Consider the following 19,019-nt stretch of genomic DNA (forward strand, 5'->3'; position numbering starts at 1 on the left):
GACTCGGCGAGTTTGCCTGTCTGGAAGAAACCCTAATTTCAGGGTTTTGGACCTATTTAAACTCCCTTATGTGCCCAAACTCATCCCTTTTCACCCCAGAGCATCTGCTAACAAAACCCTAGCCGTTCTTAGTGAGTGTGTGTGTGTGTTTATTGCTTGTGAAGGCATCTTTGGAGTAAGAAGGAGAAGGTGGAAGTTGGAGAATCCAAGGAAGAGGAAGTAAATCCGGAATACACACTCTATTGGTCATCTTTTCTGGTATTAAATTCTATGCCTTAGCTATTGTTCATATAGATCTATGTTGTCCCTAATTTGTGGGTTCTAAGCTCTAAAACCCCAAATTCTCCATGATTAGGCCTTAAGGCCGGGTTATACTTCAGATCTGGACACTCATGGCATGCTAGAAGTATAAAGTTTTGGTTGTGGTTGTGATTGAAGTCCCTATTGAGCCTAGAACCCCATTAAGAGCTTATTTTGGCCATATGAAGCCTTTAAAGGCATGCATGCACGTAAAGTTAGCAACTTTACGTGAAAAGCATACCCTAGAAGTTCAGATCCGTGATTGGAATCAGTTGCATGGCTCAGATCGGAGCTATATGGAAAAAGGACTGAAAGAACTCGGCGAGTCCCAAAGCTGACTCGGCGAGTTGTATGAAGATAGCCGTTGACTCAGCGAGTTGGAAGAACAACACGGCGAGTCCAATGAAGTTTGCCTTAGAACTCGACGAGTTGGATGAGTTTTCCCGAATAAAGTGTGTCAAAGATCAATGGCTTCATTCCTTCGTAGTTACACGTAAAGTTAGCAACTTTACGTGTTCAAATGGGTCCAAGAATTCAGATCTACAAGTTGGGAACCATAGAGCGGATTCAAAAGCAGTATATGGAGTCTGCACGATAGAACTCGGCGAGTAGTTCTTCAGACTCGGCGAGTAGTTCTTTGGACTTGGTGAGTCAAGTCGCGAGTCCCCATCTTTCTTTGAGTCGAGAGTTCGGAGTGAGTCAGAGAGTGAAAGAGGGACTCGGTGAGTAAAAATTAGAGTCAGTAAAGGAAGGACTCAGCGAGTCTGCGCCCTGACTTGGCGAGTCCGGTCAACCGGAAGTTGACTTTGACCAGGGGTAAAATAGTCATTTTACCCTCAGTACAGTTATCAGTAATTAATTGAGTGTATTTATGGAAATTGTAGCCGGGGAAGTACCGGAGCAGTAGCAGACAGTTTCCAGAGCAGTTCACTTAGCAGCCAGTGCACGAGGTGAGTTTCCTTCCAGTAGGAACGGGTCTACGGCCACAATGCCGACCCGACTAGTTAGCAGTAGTTTCCGGCTTCAGTCTGATGTAGCAGTTAGTGTGTTTGATGCCTTCGTGGCTCAAACAGGATTTATGTGTTATGTGTTCCAGGCTACGGCCTGATGCAGTATGCAGTATATGTGTTTATGCTGGTTGGTATGTTTATATGCTAGTGATATGTGTTTATGCTATGCTATGCTCAGTTGTTCCCAGACTTCGGTCTGATGCAGTTAGTTCCGGACTTCGGTCTGATGTAGCTTCCAGACCTCGGTCTGATGCAGTGGGCAAGGCCCAGTATGTGATTTATATGTATTGTATGGTATGTGGTAGTTTGGGAGAGCTCACTAAGCTTCGTGCTTACAGTTTCAGTTTTGGTTTCAGGTACTTCCGCAAGAAAAGGGAAGAGCTCGGATTGATAGCATCGCACACACCACAACTTCGGCAGTTTCTTTTCCTGGGAGTTTGATTGGACATTTTCACATGTTTGATACAGTTTGATATGATACACTTTATTATGTTTTATGATTTATGAAATATGTTTATCAGTATGGTTTTCAGTATCACAATTCTAATATTATAAAACAAAAAATTTTTGGGCCGTATTTTTGGGACGTTACAAGTTGGTATCAGAGCGTTGGTTTGAGGGATTCGGGTACACTCTCGGGTGCATCTGAACTCAAACTAAGGAAAATGGAAAAAGGGTTTTCAAAAGAAAAGCATTTTTGATAAGAACTTAGAAAGAAAAGAGTTTTGATAAAGAAAAAGGGGTGTGGTGCATGCGATCAGCCGAGCTCAAGTAAGTACTCCCAAATTACCCATACAAGTTTATATTATGATTAATTGTTTCATTAGAACAGTATGCTAGTATAGGACTAAGGATCTAGGAGGATGCCTTATGTGTCTACTTTGTGTATTCCAGCTTTATGAGAATTGCATGTTAGCATCAAGTAGATAGTAGTAGGATAGCCTGTTTAGGTTATGCCTTATAGCACGAGCTTAGCATTGTATGCTAGTACAGTTCCTCATTACGAGGATAGAATTGTTTGAGTAGTTTCCGTGTCCGAATGCTACTTGCTTTGTGCTTTGTGGGACTCTGAGTGATGGGAGTTAGCAGTTAGGTGAATGCGTCACAACACATAAGAACAGGGTTGAATAATCTCAGAGTGTTGGATTTGGCCCTGCTGCGCAGCTCTTGTTTGAGTCTAACCGTTGCGGGGACGAGTTCTGTACTCGAAGGATTATCTGAGCCTCGTCACATGTGATGGTATTCATGTAATGACTAATTGGCATCACAAGGAGGCCTTCAGCAGCTGAGGACTGATAAGGGTTGAGCCAGATATTTCCCTAGGGCAAGCCTAGGATGAGTGTAGTAGAGATCAACATCAATAGTAGTGGTCGGGTGGAGTCGAGGCAGTCCTTGAGGAAAGTACGGATATATGTGGACGGTAGTAGGGGCCCATACTACTGGACGTAGAGTATCTATACTCGAATCAAGGAAGGCTGAGATGAGACCGGAGGGTTTGTAGTAGTAGTGATCCCTTGAGATATATCAGTGTTTCTGACATTTATCGTAATGTGTTTTCAGAATGATGGTTTTACGCTCTAGACCAGCAGGCGGCAGTTCAGGTGTCGGAGAAGGATCGGGATCAGGCTCAGGAGCCGAACAGTTGGATGAGCAGACCAGAGAGCTCTTCACTTCAGAAGTCACTCGTATCATTCTTGAGTAGATTCCAGTGATCTTTGGTTCGATCAAGGAGGGTATACTAGAGTTGATAGAGGAGAAGCTAGGCACCTTTCGTGCTGAGGTGGCGGCCATGATGGGGTCGCGCACGCTTAATTTCAGGGAGTTCCGGGCATGTGGAGCTCCAGACTACCATGGGGCGCGAGACCCCATAGCGAGTACTAGATGGTTGGCGGACGTGGCCAACGCTTTCTGCTCGAGCAGGTGTCCCGAGGGGGACAATGTCAGATTGGCGTCTTGTCTTCTGAAGGACAGGGCACGGGATTGGTGGGAGGAGGTTGGTCATCCCATCGGGAATGACACAGCTTTGGACGCCATGACTTGGGCAGACTTTTCTACCAGATTCAGAGCCGAGTTTGCACCGGTTATTGAGGTGCAGTAGTTAGCTCGTGAGTTTCAGGATTTGACCCAGACCACAGAGACAGTGGCGGAAATTACCGCCAAGTTCAGGGAAAGGGCACTTCTCAGTACGCAACTGATGAGGAAATGAAGAAGGCCCGTTATCATGAGATGCTGCGGAGTTATATCCGCCAGTTTGTGAAACGGTCCAGCTGTAAAAAACGATGGATGACATGATTTCTAGAGCTTGGGAGCGAGAGATTGACCTTGAGTTGGAGAGGAAGAGGAAGCCGGAGGCGGCTTCGGTTCCAGGGGGTTCGGGCAAAAAGCCCAAGGTTTCTGATCATAGATCCAGGAGTCAGCAAAGCCACAGTCGATGTGGTAAGTGTGGGAGATTGCACGACGGGGTGTGCAAGGCAGGGAGTTCCGACTGCTTTAAATGCGCCACCGCCACCGCCATTGCAGCGTCAGATCTGATTTGATTTCAGTGCAACCAGAGGGGACATAAAAAGTCCCAGTGTCCGAGTTTAGCGGCCGCAAATAAGGTGTCAGCACCTGCCCCTGCTACTTTGAGGATTACAGATGGATGTCAGGGCCGAGCTGAGACGCCAGTGGTAAAAAGTAGGGCTTTCCAGCTGACAGCAGAGGAGGCGAAGGCAACTCCTGATGTGGTGATGGGTATGTGATTCTCTTTTATCTCTGCACCTTTTTATTGTTTATTTTCTTATGGGTGTATGTTTGGTATAGGGTCGTTCTCAGTGAACGGCATTTCAACTACAATGTTGTTTGATTCGGGGGCTACCCGGTCATTCGTCTCTCTTGCATTTAGCAAGAGGTTTAGCAGAGCTCCAGGGGAGCTAAATTGTCCCCTTGAGGTCGAGATAACAGCTGATAGGACCGTTTGGGTTGCAAGGGTACACAGAGGGTGTTCTCTACAGTTATTCGACGAGCAGTTTCTAGTGGATTTGGTCCCTATTCCCCTACGAGGGAATAAGGTCATCGTAGGCATGGATTAGCTGAGCCCCAATGGGGCGGTGATAGATTGTGAGCTGCAATTAGTGAGGTTTCGCACTCCCAGTGGGGGAGAGTTAGTGATCCAGGGCGAGAGGCCACAACACGGACCAGTTCTGTGCTCAGCGGCAGGAGCGAGGCGCTATTTTCAGCAGGGTTGCGCCGGTTATGTAGCCTATGTCTTGGATGCCCGGGAGAAGGGCAAGACGACAGTTCACGATGTTTCGGTGGTGCGTGGTGGTTGTCGAGGCCAACACAAATAATAAACCTAAATATTACACACTAAAATAGTGTATAGTGGTAAAGGGATCGAATCCACAGAGATTGGTTCAATTTATAACTCTATGAAAAATCTCTTTGTAAAAATACTTGTAAAATAACAACAAAAATAAAATGGGGGGTTTTGCTGTTTTGAAATACTTGAAACAAACTAGAATTAACTATAATTTAAATGGACAATTTCAACGAAAATAAGGGTTTGATGTAGAATCAATATGGGAAAGATGGTTGACTTAAAGTTTCCTCACTTTGACTTTTGATGAACATATCATTAGAATCCAATGGTGCAATACTTTGATTTAAATCCTTAATTTGGCTATAGTAATCCAAGGAGCTTGAGATTACCTAGACTTTTCTTAATTGTTGAAATGGCTAGAGAAGCTCATAACAATTTCCTTAGTCAAAATCACTAATTCCAAATAGCATGTAATTAGTGAAAGTCAACTAGCATTAAGAACCAAAAAGTCACCAAATCCAAGAGGAGTCAAATGCTTTCACCACCATGTTGGAGGAAATGTTTTTATGATTGTGTGAAGCAAAAACAACACAAAAATCATTTGTTGCTTGCTAATTTGAGGATCCTTTACTTAATCAAGAAATTAGCCAACTAATCACCACAAACACATTTAAACTCATGAATGAAAACATACTAGTAGTGATAATATGATAAAACACAAAACATTTCCATAAAGATTTAAGAACAAGTTCATGTATTCTTCAATATTCAACAAAAATTCAAAGGATTAAACAAAAAGTCAACCAAGATTAGTTTAGCCAAGCATGGCTAAACTCAAAGAAACAAAGTTAGAGAAAATTGTACCAAACATTTTACAATAATCAAGAGGTGAAATCAAGATGTTCTTGAGGTGTTCTTGGCCTTCAAAAGCACTCCAAACTCCAGAGAGAACAAGTCAAACTCGGACCTTCAAGATAAGGCTAAAGAGGCACACCCACCTTCCCAATATAGAGCTCTTAGCAAAATCCCGAAATTGCCCTTGTCAAAAATCCACACAGGCCACGGGGAATCTTACGCGAGCCGCGGGCTTTGACGGGTATTTTGGGCTTCTTCAAGTCTTAAGCCCCCACAGCTAATCCATTGGCCCAGTTCGAATCCAATCAGCTCCTAGCCAATTTTTCTTCAATATTTCTTCAATTAAAGCCCAATTTGTCTTTCCACATCACTCAAAACTTCCGCAAACTCTTAAACATCGATCTTGCACACTCAAGAATTCTCTCGCGCCCTTTCAAATTTAAAGTTCAACACTTCTGCGCCTTCAAGCAATCGACAAGCCTACTCCGTGGATCACCTCCAAAGCTATCAAGCATGATATCCCCATTGCTCTTCAAGTCCAAACGCCATCCAAAAGATCCCGCACACTCCCGCTCCTCTAGTTTCCTTAAAATCTGCAATAATGCTCAAGAAACTAGAAAGTACCCGCAATGGTCATAAAAATAACAAAAAGGAAAATATGCATGGAAATTAACTAAAATGCGAATGGAATGCGCTAAAAAAACTATAAAAAGATGTAAATAAAATGAAGCTATCAAATCACCCCAAGCTTAAACCTTACTTGTCCTCAAGTAAGACAAGACTAAAATGAACTTGGGACGAACTACCCTAGAAATAAAAAGAATGGATAGAACCAGGGAACCTGTTCGACGTTAGTCAACATGGTTAGAATTGATCTCGCTGCTATCTCACAACTTTTTCATCCGATGACAATGGGACCATAAACCACAGCTAGGACAACTCCTCTAGGTGAATAAGGAGGGATGGTCAGTCGTAGTCTTAATGGAACATGCATACAATGAAGAACATCTGTAGTAGGGAGAAAGCAACTGGATGGGCTCGAGTGGAGCTCTTCTTTAAGTGCACACTATGTTCTCACGTTTTCCGGTTTCTCTCATGTGTAACTAGGTTTAATCGCTCGGGCACCGTTGTAGGAATCGGTTCACTTAGTGTTGGCCCAAACCTCCCGTAGTATCCGACTCGACAGTCTCTCTAACATCACCAATTTGCGAAAAAAACAACTCAATCTATATACAATAAAACAGACTTATACAAATGAATATCAAACGCCGGGTGGCCAAGATGTTGGAAAATTTGTTCAATAATTGAACCGGCCACCTATCTAAGATAGTTGCAACTGAAAATTTTGCATGTTTCTTCTTCTTCTTCTTCTTCTTCTTCTTCTTCTTCTTTGTATAACATACTTGAAGGTAACATATTAACAATCGTTTTTTTTAATAAGAAAACCCTTTGACTCAAAATTTGGTTCCCAAAGGTGTGTAAGTGGAACTGAAAGGGTAATGATATAATCCGAATGGCCTAAGTGTGAAAATGACCATGTGTGGAGCATAAAGATGTAACGTAGGCTCGTTTTCAAACTTGTGGTTTTTCAAAGATGATGAAAATGTCCAAATGTGGACTAAAAGACTCTCTAAAATTCTAAGAAAATCGCAAAAAGATATGGTGATGTAAAGAGACCGGATATGGATTCTACTCGGGGACAAGCACTAGTGCTTCATCCTAACGGTTCAAACATGATCAAGTGTGATCCTCTCGGCGGTAGTGACCGCAAGGCTAAGAACATCCATTGCTATAGTATATCCTACAGTTGTTAGTATTGTATGCATAATTTTTCATGAAACTACCTGGCCATGATCACTTACCCTTTTAAGCTACCAGCATCTGATCCCAAGTATGAAATCCCAAACTACAGCTAGTGGTCCCGGTTCGATGGGTGAGATGGCAACAAGATCCTGGACCAATAATGATACAATAACTGTGAACCTGTTCCATGGCATCCAAGAGAGGTGGGAATAAACAGACAACAAAAATGCATGAATGCTAATGCCTTAAGCTAAATGTTATGCAAAAATATAAAAGGTGAAAAAGAAGAAAATAAAATCTTTTTGGAATTTTAAATAAATAAATAAAATGAATGAAAATTAGCTTAATACTAAAATGTTATGCAACCTAGTTAAAAATGCATGAAAAAGTAAAAGATAAGGGAAATTCCCCACCCCAAGCTTAAGAACAAGCATTGTCCTCAATGCTTAGGGAAAGGGCTGAAAGGACCTAAATCGGAGGGTCGGGCGGCGGAAAATGCCCGTGGCGATAATGGTAGTCCCACATATCTTGAACCTGGCGGGAAGTGGACGAGAAGGACTGCTCCAGCTGATCAACACGGGTCACCGCATCTTGGATGACCTTGGTGTTCTCTTGCGTTTGGGTATCGATGCGCTGCACCATGGAGAACATTGTGGCGAATTGCTCAAAGAACATAGGGGGAAATATGGTGGTAATTCGTGTCCCCCCTGTAGTTGCGGCTGAAATTGGTCATCCTCATCATCTACAGGAGGAGGGTAGTCTGATGGAATGATCCATTGCTCGGGATCGGTCGGCTCAAAACCCCCTATATACTCATGGGGGAGAATGAGGTATGGTTGGTTGTCAAGGATCCACATGAGACCGACGACAGAATCCCGGATGAGTTGCATTCGGCGAAGTGCGTTGCCGTCAAGGCTAGAGGGGCTGGAAGCCTTCTCGAATAGAAGAGTAGAGAGATGAAGTTGAAGCGGTGGCCGAGATGCAATGAGGGTGATCAATCCCCCAATGAAAATGTCTCCTTTGTCCATAGTTGTGAGGTTGTAACATTTGGTGAAGAAAAAGGAGGCAAAATCTGGCCACGGACCGTTCTCACGAGTCATGCACCAAAGAAAAAATAATTCCGCCTTTGAAATTTGTCCCACTTCGGAGCGGGGGAAAATGGTACATGTGAGAACTCGATGCGCTAGGCGCAAACATGGGTGAATTATGGAGGAGGCCTTTGACGAAGACGATGAATATTGTGGCTAGTTGGTAATTTGCTGCCAAAAGTGATACTCATTGAAGTTTCCTGGCCATGGGTCTTGTTGGTAATATAGGTTGTCGGTGCGCCCATTAGGGCGTTTACGACCCGATGCGGTAGGGATCGTCTCTCACCGAGTATTTGGAAGGTGACGGTTTGGGCTTCCTCCTCGGGATTGAATGTGGCAAGAAATTCCAAGGTAGGTTCAACATAGGTGGCGGCGTGGTTATAGAGGAATTGACCCCACCCGATGTTGTTAAACAACGCTTGGACTCCATCGAGCACCCCAAGACTAGCAAAAGATTCCCTATGGAGGAATTTCGTTGACTTGACTTGACGCTTATTTGAAACGAGAAAATCATAAGTTTTATGGTCCTCGCGATTCAACAAACGAAACGGGGGATCCTTGGATTTTCCCTTCGACCCTCCTTTAGAGGAAGTTGCTCCCGTCCCCGTTTTTGCACGTTTAGACATTTTATCGGGACAAAATTTTACCAATAATAACTTTTAAGCCACAACAAAGGCACACAATACCAACAACAAATGGGAAATTGGGATGTAAACTATCAAGTTAAAGGAATGAGATTACCCAATTTCTTAGACCCGGGATGAACTAGTGCCACCAAAAAGATTTCGTCAAGAAACACCCCAAGATTGCAATTTTGCTCCGTATTTGACGCTTTAATCGCTAAAACAACCCCACAAACAAGCTTCAAGATGACTTTCCGGCGACTAGAGTGGCAGCACCCGGAATTAGACGGAAATTTTTCGTGAGTTTTTGCGGAAAGATTGGTATGGTTAGAAAGCCCTTAATGAGAGAAACAAAACCCCGTGCTTGGAATCTCCAATGGTGGCCGGAGTTGGCTAGAAAACGCGAAAGAAGGTGGTGGTGGGTGGCGGTGGTGCCCGGAATTCCGGCCACAGATGGGACCGGAATTTGGGTGGGGTTTGTAGAGGATGAAAAATGGAGGAGAATGGCGGTGGTTTCACGAGATTCCGACCGGTAGAACTCCAGGAAAATAGATTTTTGTGAGAAGTGGGTTTAGTGTTCTTGAGCTTCTAGAGAGAGAATGGAGGAATTTGTAGAGTTTGAATGAGGAAGAAGAAGGCAGGAGGTGTTTAATCCTTGGTCAAGGAAGGTCAAACCCGGTCAATGTTTGGTCAACTCATTAAACCCCATGGTCAACAAAAGTTAAGGCAGTCAACAGCTCCAACGAAACAGTCAAGCGACCAACATGCGGGCTGGGCGCGGGCCGCGTGCTGGCCGCGTCTAGTCCCCAAAAATGGACCTGTCCAACAACGAATAAGAAAGGCATCTGTGCGGGTGGCACTCGGGCCGCGGGAACTGATTTGCTCGAAAATTTTTTCCAAGTGCTTCGAAAATCCACACGGGTCAGGCGCGGGCTGCGGGCTGGCCGTGGGTACTGAATGAAGTTTGAGCTTTGTCCTACGCGGGCTGGACTCGGGCCGCGGGCTGGCTGCGTCTACTTACTCGAGATGAAATGTTGCTCTCTGATCCCACACACGGGTTGGGCTCGGGCCGCGGGTACTGAATGACAATTGGATCTTTTGACCTACGTGGGCCGCGGGTAATCCTTCATGCATCTTACGCGGGCCGCGGGTATGCATGCACATCAAAAATGAGATTTTTCAAAAAAACTTGATTTTTAAGCCAAAACGATCCCCTTAAGGCCCGATATCAAAATTTTGACAAAATTTGGAGTAAAACGGGGAACGATTGGTGAAACCTTTCAAAAATTTATTTGAATCCCAAAAAAAAACGCTTTTCAAAATGATTTATTTGAATTTGAAAAATGGCGAAAGCACATTGCTTTTCCAAAAATGCCCTTCTTTAACGTCTTTAGCGAGACGTTCTTCTTGGCTTGCTTCAACACATCGGGACATCCAAGTGGATGATTTCAAGAGCATTAGCACTGAAACCTTCATAGAATGGCTTCAACCGATGCCCATTGACTTTGAAAATTTGTCCCGTCTTTTCGCTTTGAATTTCTACCGCCCCATGGTCAAAGGTCCTTATCACGACAAAAGGTCCAATCCATCTTGACCTTAGCTTGCCTGGAAATAACTTCAATCGCGAATGGTATAGTAGGACCCTATGCCCCGGTTCAAAATGCTTCCAGGTGATGGACTTGTCGTGGAAGAGCTTCGTTTTCTCCTTGTAAATCCTTGCGTTTTCATAGGAGTCGTTTCTCAATTCTTCTAGCTCTTGGAGTTGAAGTTTGCTATGCCTTCCCGCGTCGTCAATGTTGAAATTGCATTGCTTGACCGCCCAAAATGCGCGGTGCTCTAAGTCGACGGGAAGATGACATGGTTTTCCAAAAACCAATCTGAAGGGCGACATTCCTATCGGGGTCTTATAAGCGGTCCGATAGGCCCATAAGGCATCGTCTAGTCTCAAACTCCAATCCTTCCTTGTCGGATTCACCGTTTTCTCTAAAATAGACTTCACTTCACGATTCGAGACCTCCGCTTGACCATTCGTTTGAGGGTGGTAGGCGGTAGAGACACAATGGGTCACGTTGTACTTTTTCAATAAAGCTTCCATCATTTTGTTGCAAAAGTGCGTCCCTCAATCACTAATCAAAGGCCTAGGCACACCAAATCTCACAAACACATTAGATTTTAAAAACTCGATAACTGTTTTGGCATCATCCGATCTTGTGGCTTTGGCCTCAACCCACTTAGAAACATAGTCAACTGCGAGCAAGATGTAAACGTTGCCAAACGAAACAAGAAATGGGCCCATGAAATCAATCCCCCATACGTCAAAAATTTCACAAACAAGGATTGGATTTTGGGGCATTTGGTTCTTTTGCGAAATGTTTCCCGTCATTTGACACCGTTCAAAACTTTTGCAAAACAAGTAGCAGTCGCGTGACATGGTTGGCCAAAATAGTCCACATTCAAGAACCTTTCTCAAGGTTCGGCTAGGTCCGAAGTGTCCCCCACAAGAAAATTCATGACAGAATTGCAAAATAGATTGATGCTCTTGTTGGGGTACACATCGCCTAATGATTTGATCGGGACAATGTTTCCACAAATAAGGCTCATCCCACACATAGTATTTTGCATCACTTTTGAGCTTGTCTTTTTGAGCACGTGTGAATGTGTCGGGATACCTTTTTGTGACCAAATAGTTAACGAGATCCGCATACCAAGGAATAGATTGAGTAAGGGAAAAGAGATGCTCATCCGGAAACTCGTCCCACAGCGGGAGAGGAGTTTCATTTGAAGTGATCCGGCTTAGATGATCGGCCACGAGGTTCTCGCATACGCTCTTGTCCCGGATTTCCAAGTCAAATTCTTGTAACAGTAGGATCCACCGGATGAGTCTCGGCTTTGCATCTTTCTTTGTCATCAAGTACTTGAGAGCCGCATGATCTGAATACACTATGACTTTGGTGCCAAGTAGATATTGCCGAAACTTCTCCAAAGCAAACACTATGGCCAATAGCTCCTTCTCCGTGGTAGAGTAGTTGCTTTGAACATTGTCTAGTGTCCTTGATGCATAATAGATCACGTGGGAGGCCCTCCCATTCTTTTGACCCAAAACGACGCCTATCGCATAGTTGCTTGCATCACACATGATCTCAAAGGGGAGATCCCAATTTGGTGCTTGCATGATGGGAGCGGATGTAAGCAACTCTTTGAGCTTGTCAAAAGCTTCTTTGCACGCCTTATTGAACTCGAAATCAACCTCCTTTTGCAAGAGTTGGCACATTGGTCTTATTATCTTTGAAAAATCCTTGATGAACCTTCGGTAGAAACCTGCATGGCCCAAAAAAGAACGAACTTCCCGAACACAAGTCGGGTAAGGTAAGCTTTGGATAACATCAATTTTGGCCTTATCTATCTCAATTCCTTTTTTAGACACAATGTGACCCAAAATGAGACCTTGACTCACCATGAAATGACATTTTTCAAAATTTAGAACCAAATTTGTTTCAATGCATCTTTTTAAAATTTTGGTGAGATTGGTCAAACACTCTTGAAAGGAGTTGCCATATACCGTGAAATCGTCCATAAAAACCTCAATTATGTTTTCAACGTATTCCGAAAAGATACTAACCATACGACGTTGGAAAGTGGCAGGGGCGTTACACAATCCAAATGGCATTCTCCGGTATGCAAAAGTACCAAATGCACATGTAAATGTCGTCTTTTCTTGGTCTTCCGGTGCCACCGGGATTTGGTGAAAACCGGAATACCTGTCTAGACAACAATAATGGGATTTCCCTGCCAAACTTTCTAACATTTGGTCGATGAAAGGCAATGGAAAATGATCTTTTCGTGTGCTTTCATTGAGTTTGCGGTAGTCAATACATACTCTCCACCCGTTTTGCACACGGGCGGGGACCATCATACCTTTGTTGTTTTCGATCCCCGTGATTCCCGTCTTCTTTGGAATGACTTGCACCGGGCTCACCCACTTGCTATCCGAGACTGGATAGATCATCCCTGCATCTAGGAGCTTCAAAATCTCTTTCTTGACCACTTCCATCATTGGCGGATTCAACCTTCTTTGTGCGTCCCGGCCCGGCTTGCATTCATCCTCCATTAAGATCTTATGCATGCAAGTGGAGGGACTCAATCCCTTGATATCCGCAATCGTCCAACCCATGGCTTCTTTATGCTCCTTCAACACCTTGACAAGTTGTTCTTCTTCAAATTTGGTTAAGTGAGTTGAAATGATAACCGAAAGGGTTTCATTCTTTCCCAAATAGGCATACTTCAAGTGTTGAGGTAAGACCTTCAATTCCAATTCGGGTGGTTGAACAAGGGATGGGGGCAATTTTGTATGAGTTGGGGGCAATTCAATTTGCTTGACATCTAATCTTGTGGATTTCTTCATCTCCATTTTATTTACCAACTTCTCAACTTCCGGATCCAAAGAATAAAGTTTTAATTGCTCGGCTAGCTTCCCACAACCAAATCCTTTGCTTAAGATCATCTCTAACATATCACCGTTAGATAACTCAAACAATTCTTAAGTAATTGGCTCGACAACATCAACAAAGTACAAAGATGAAACATCACTAGGATATCTCATGGCATCATAAATATTAAAACTTATTGTTTCACCATCAAACTCCATTGTCAAACTTCCCGCATACACATCGATCTTCGTCCTAGCCGTCTTCAACAACGGTCTCCCAAGTAAGATTAGAGCCGATTTGGAGGACACTTGCTCATCTAGATCAATCACATAGAAATCCGCCGAGAAGACCAATTGGTTCACTTGCACTAGGACATCTTCCAAAACACCTCTAGGAAAGACACTTGATTTATCCGCAAGAGAGATTATGATACCGGTTTCACTTAAGGGTCCAACATTCAATGATTCATACACCGAATAGGGCATGACATTGATAGAGGCACCAAGATCAAGCATATCACTACTAAAAGTGACATCTCCAATCTTGCAAGGAACCGTGAACATTCTGGGATCTTTGCATTTGGGTGGAAGTTTCCTTTGTAAAACCGCGGATGCGTTTTCATTCATCAAAATTTTCTCATTTTCCTTCAACTTCCTCTTGTTGGTGCAAAGTTCTTTCAAGAACTTTGCATATCTCAGAATTTGCTTGATCGCATCAAGCAGAGGGATGTTTACTTCCACCTTTCGGAAGGTGTCCAAAATCTCTTTCTCCTCCATATTCTTCTTTGAAGCTACAAGTCGGGAGGGGAACGGTGGTTGAGTGGCTATTGGTGTTACTAGAGGGGTAGTCTTCTTTGGAACTCCGAATTGTGCATCGTTCTTGACTATAGGTTCTTCAATGGGAATGATCTCTATTTCTTCCTCTTCTTCCCTTGGCTTCTTCTTTGAACTACTTTCTCCGGCTTGTTTGCCACTTCTCAAGGTCACCACATTGACATTTGGGTTCTTTTTGGTTTGAGAAGGGAGTTTACCACGAGATTCCAACTTGCTTATAGATGTAACTATATCTCCCATTTGTGCTTCAAGGTTGGAGATACTAGTCCTTGTCTCTTTTTGGAATTGTTGGGTACTAGTGGCTAGAGATTTGACAATGTCTTCAAGAGACATTCCGGAGCTACTTGGTTGAGATTGAGGAGGTTGTTGATGATGATGTGGAGGGTGCGGTTTGGGTTGATAGTGTGGTTGTTGATGTTGGTATTGAGGTTGTGGTGGTGGATAGGACAGTCTAACCAATGCATTTTGAGGCAACGGTCTTGGGTTGTAGCTCATTTTGGGATTTGGCTTCCAACTTGAATTATATGCATTTTGGTAACCAGATGGTTTGTTGTGGTAGTTTTGGAACTCTCCCGTGGCATTCACATGTTCCGCATCTTCTTGAAGGATGGGACACATATCCGTAGGATGTCCCATTGTTGCACATAATCCACAAACCATCACTTGTGGAGTTTGTCCCATGGCTAGCTTTTGGACGACGGATGTTAGATCTTTTATTTGAGACTCAAGATTCGATGTTCCCACTTCATTGACTTTGTGTTGTGTGTCTCTCTTCATGTCTTGGCGATGGCCAAAATGTTGTGAATTTGCGGCTATGGTGTTGAAAAGTTGTCTTGTTTGTTGTGGGGTTTTACTAAAGACATCTCCACCACTTGAGGCATCAACTAGTCTTCTCTCCATTGGCAACAATCCCTCATAGAAGTGTTGAATGAGGAGTTCTTCCGGAATTTGGTGTTGTGGGCAACTATAACACAAGTTGTTGAACCTCTCCCAATAATCATGGAAAGTCTCATTTTGACCGTGGCGGATTCCACAAATCTCATTTATAAGACTTGAGACTCTTGAGGCGGGATATAATTTATCAAGGAAAGCTCTTGCCATGTCGGTCCATGAGTTGATCGACCCCGGTGGAAGATAGAATAACAAATCTTTTGCTCTATCGGCCAATGAAAAGGGGAATGCCCTTAGCTTGATTTGGTCATCGGTTGATGTGACATCCCCAATTTCATGGCCATAAAAGACCGATTTGTTTATGCTTTATTTTTAAAATAAGAGTAATCGTTTAAAGAAAACTGTTGCGGAATTTGTTCCCAAAAACAAAAATATGATAACCATTTATCCAAACATTTCTCAAAGAGAATGTATTTTCATTAAATAATAAAACCTTGGGATGTCATGTTCGATACAGACCAAAAGCATAAACAATATAAAATAAACCTTACAACAGTTATTTATAACTACTGATCTATAATCCAAAATATCTCGTCAAGTCCACCAACTTATACTCTTGTGCCATTACCTGTAATGCAAAGAAAACTGAGTGGGTCAGGCGTGGGAGCCTGGTGAGCATATAGGGTTTTCAACCCACAATAATATAATTATTATATTTAATCAGCAAACAATCAACCCAATTACCCATCCCCATTATCTTCTTAAGGTTTTACCCTAAGAACCAACTATCCTTCATTCATTTATTCCTAAGGATTTACCTAAGGAATTGGCACAGAATCCATTGCTGCCAAAGTTTATTTATCAGGTACTAAATCCATAGCTATCAGGCGCTAACTCCATAGTCACCAAGGTTCACTTAACAAGCGCTAACTCCATAGTCGCCAAAGTTTACTCAACAAGCGCTAACTCCATAGTCGCCAAGGTTTACTCAACGTGCGCTAACTCCATAGTCGCCAAGGTTCATCAAATAGGCACGAAGTCACATCGTAGCCAAGGTTTATACAATAGGCACTAACTCCATAGTCACCAACTATCCCATCTACCCAAGTTCTACCCAACATTTTCGTAGATATAAATACTTACACATTTGAAATCATTTAACACTTGTATAAAACATCAATTCCATGCCCATCTCAAATAGACAAATAATATATAAACACATAGCACGTATTTCATAGCAAATACTTCATATTTATGTGTTAGAAGAAAGTAACTACACACTCACTTGATTAGACGATGCTTGGACAGCACTATGACTTGTAAAAGTAGTATTCTTCGGTAGATCTGGAAGATCTTCACAAAAACCGGGCTCTTCGCGGGCAGAGCTTTGGCTTGGAAATTTCACTTCTCGGGATCTTCGGGGCTTCGGGACTCGCTTCGGGTCTCGGGAATGATACCGGGGCTTCGGTATATTTCTTGCACGCAAAATGATGCAAAACGGGAGAGAGAGAGAAGAGAAAATGAGCAAAGGAATCGGCTGCCCTCGCATTCTATTTATAGGGTGCTGGATCTGAGATTACGCTGGGCATAATTTCGGAGTACACTGGGCGTACGCTTCGGATCAGGCCAGATACGTCATCGCTTACGATCCCGGGTACTCGTGTTTTGGGTCAGGTCGACGTGGCCCATTTCAGTTCATGCATATGGGTACGCTGGGCGTACTCCATTACGCTTAGCGTACACCGACATACTAAACTTCAAAATTGCGTAACTTTCGCATACGAGCTCCGTTTTCGACGTTATTTATATCCACGCGTAGGTGAGACTATGATCTACAACTTTCATTTAGGCTCCGTTGGCTAATTTTGAATTTATTTTTATTATATTATTTTTAGTAGGCCGGGACAGGAAAACTCCGTTAGAAATTCATAACTTCTTCGTCTGACATTCGTTTTCGCCTATCTTTTTATCGTTTTACTACTATTAACGAGATCTTCGATTCTTGTTTAGATTGTTTCGGCTAAAAACCGCTCGATCTCAAATCGCTTATTCGGGCTGCATACCACTAAGTCGAAACTTAGAAAAATCATACCTTCCTCATACGAAGTCAGATTTAGACATTCTTTTTATGCACGCTCACGGTTTAACGTATTCTACAACTTTCGTTTAGATCGTTAAGGCTAAATATCGCTCTAACATAAATTCACTTTTTACGTAGCGCTGCGTCGTGCCGGTTTTGTCGCGAAACTTCGACAGGTCATAACTTCTTCGTTATAACTCAGATTTCGACGTTCTTTATATGTACGGAATCCTTGTAACATATACTACAACTTAGTTAAGATTATTCATTCTAAATAATCTTCTATCAAAAGTTATTTTTGACGCTTATTGTCTCTAAATTGAGTAGCCCTGATCTACGGGCGTTATAGTTGACCCTTGTGGCTTCATGCTAGTGCAAATAATGTGGAACATCTTCAAATGCTTATGAGGGTCTGCATTCTCCAATCCATGAAAAGTTGGTAGGTGATGGACTAAACTTGACTTCAGCTCCGAGCCTCCTTCTAAAACCGGGTAATTGATACCGGTTGGAGTTTGTGTAACATCGGTCTCCATCATTTGCTTCAAAGTTCTTTCGGGAACTTCTCCTCCGTCCGCCATTGCAATTGGTTCAATAATGGGTGGATTTTGTTGTAGGGGTGGTGTTTCGGGAATTTCTTGGCGAGGGTCGGGACTAGAATTGGGTTCTATATCACTTAATGAAGCGGTTTCAACCTCCGGATCCCCGTGAGGATTAGAAGTTTGACCACCTTCAATTCGCTTTTCCTTCGCCAAACGTCTTGCTTCTTTTTCGATTTCTGGATTGTAAATCAAGTCACCTGTACGCTAAGATCTGGGCATAGAGAAACAAATTGATTAAAAATAAACCAATCCCCAACAACGGCGCCAAAAATTTGGTGGTTGTCGAGGCCAACACAAATAATAACCCTAAATATTACACACTAAAATAGTGTATAGTGGTAAAGGGATCGAATCCATAGAGATTGGTTCAATTTATAACTCTATGAAAAATCTCTTTGTAAAAATACTTGTAAAATAACAATAGAAAAAAAATGGGGGGTTTTGGTGTTTTGAAATACTTGAAACAAACTAGAATTAACTATAATTTAAATAGACAATTTCAACGAAAATAAGGGTTTGATGTAGAATCAATATGGGAAAGATGGTTGACTTAAAGTTTCCTCACTTTGACTTTTGATGAACATATCATTAGAATCCAATGGTGCAATACTTTGATTTAAATCCTTAATCTGGCTATAGTAATCCAAGGAGCTTGAGATTACCTAGACTTTTCTTAATTGTTGAAATGGCTAGAGAAGCTCATAACAATTTCCTTAGTCAAAGTCACTAATTCCAAATAGCATGTAATTACTGAAAGTCAACTAGCATTAATAACCAAAAAGTCACCAAATCCAAGAGGAGTCAAATGCTTTCACCACCATGTTGGAGGAAATGTTTTTATGATTGTGTGAAGCAAAAACAACACAAAAATCATTTGTTGCTTGCTAATTTGAGGATCCTTTACTTAATCAAGAAATTAGCCAACTAATCACCACAAACACATTTAAACTCATGAATGAAAACATACTAGTAGTGATAATATGATAAAACACAAAACATTTCCATAAAGATTTAAGAACAAGTTCATGTATTCTTCAATATTCAACAAAAATTCAAAGGATTCAACAAAAAGTCAACCAAGATTAGTTTAGCCAAGCATGGCTAAACTCAAAGAAACAAAGTTAGAGAAAATTGTACCAAACATTTTACAATAATCAAGAGGTGAAATCAAGATGTTCTTGAGGTGTTCTTGGCCTTCAAAAGCACTCC

The 19,019-nt window shown here is 42.5% G+C and overlaps 1 protein-coding gene across 1 annotated transcript; it reads right to left on the minus strand.

The window, feature by feature from the left end:
* Positions 1 to 13,517: 13,517 nt before the first annotated feature.
* LOC145049597 (uncharacterized) lies at positions 13,518 to 14,183 on the minus strand. Its single transcript, XM_078997982.1, has one exon. It carries the CDS (start codon positions 14,181 to 14,183, stop codon positions 13,518 to 13,520), a length of 666 nt encoding a protein of 221 aa, XP_078854108.1.
* Between the last annotated feature and the right edge of the window lie 4,836 nt (positions 14,184 to 19,019).

Source organism: Lactuca serriola, chromosome 5 (genome assembly GCF_051521515.1).
Source record: "Lactuca serriola cultivar US96UC23 chromosome 5, Lser_US96UC23_V15, whole genome shotgun sequence".
In the NCBI taxonomy this organism is placed as follows: Eukaryota; Viridiplantae; Streptophyta; class Magnoliopsida; order Asterales; family Asteraceae; genus Lactuca; species Lactuca serriola.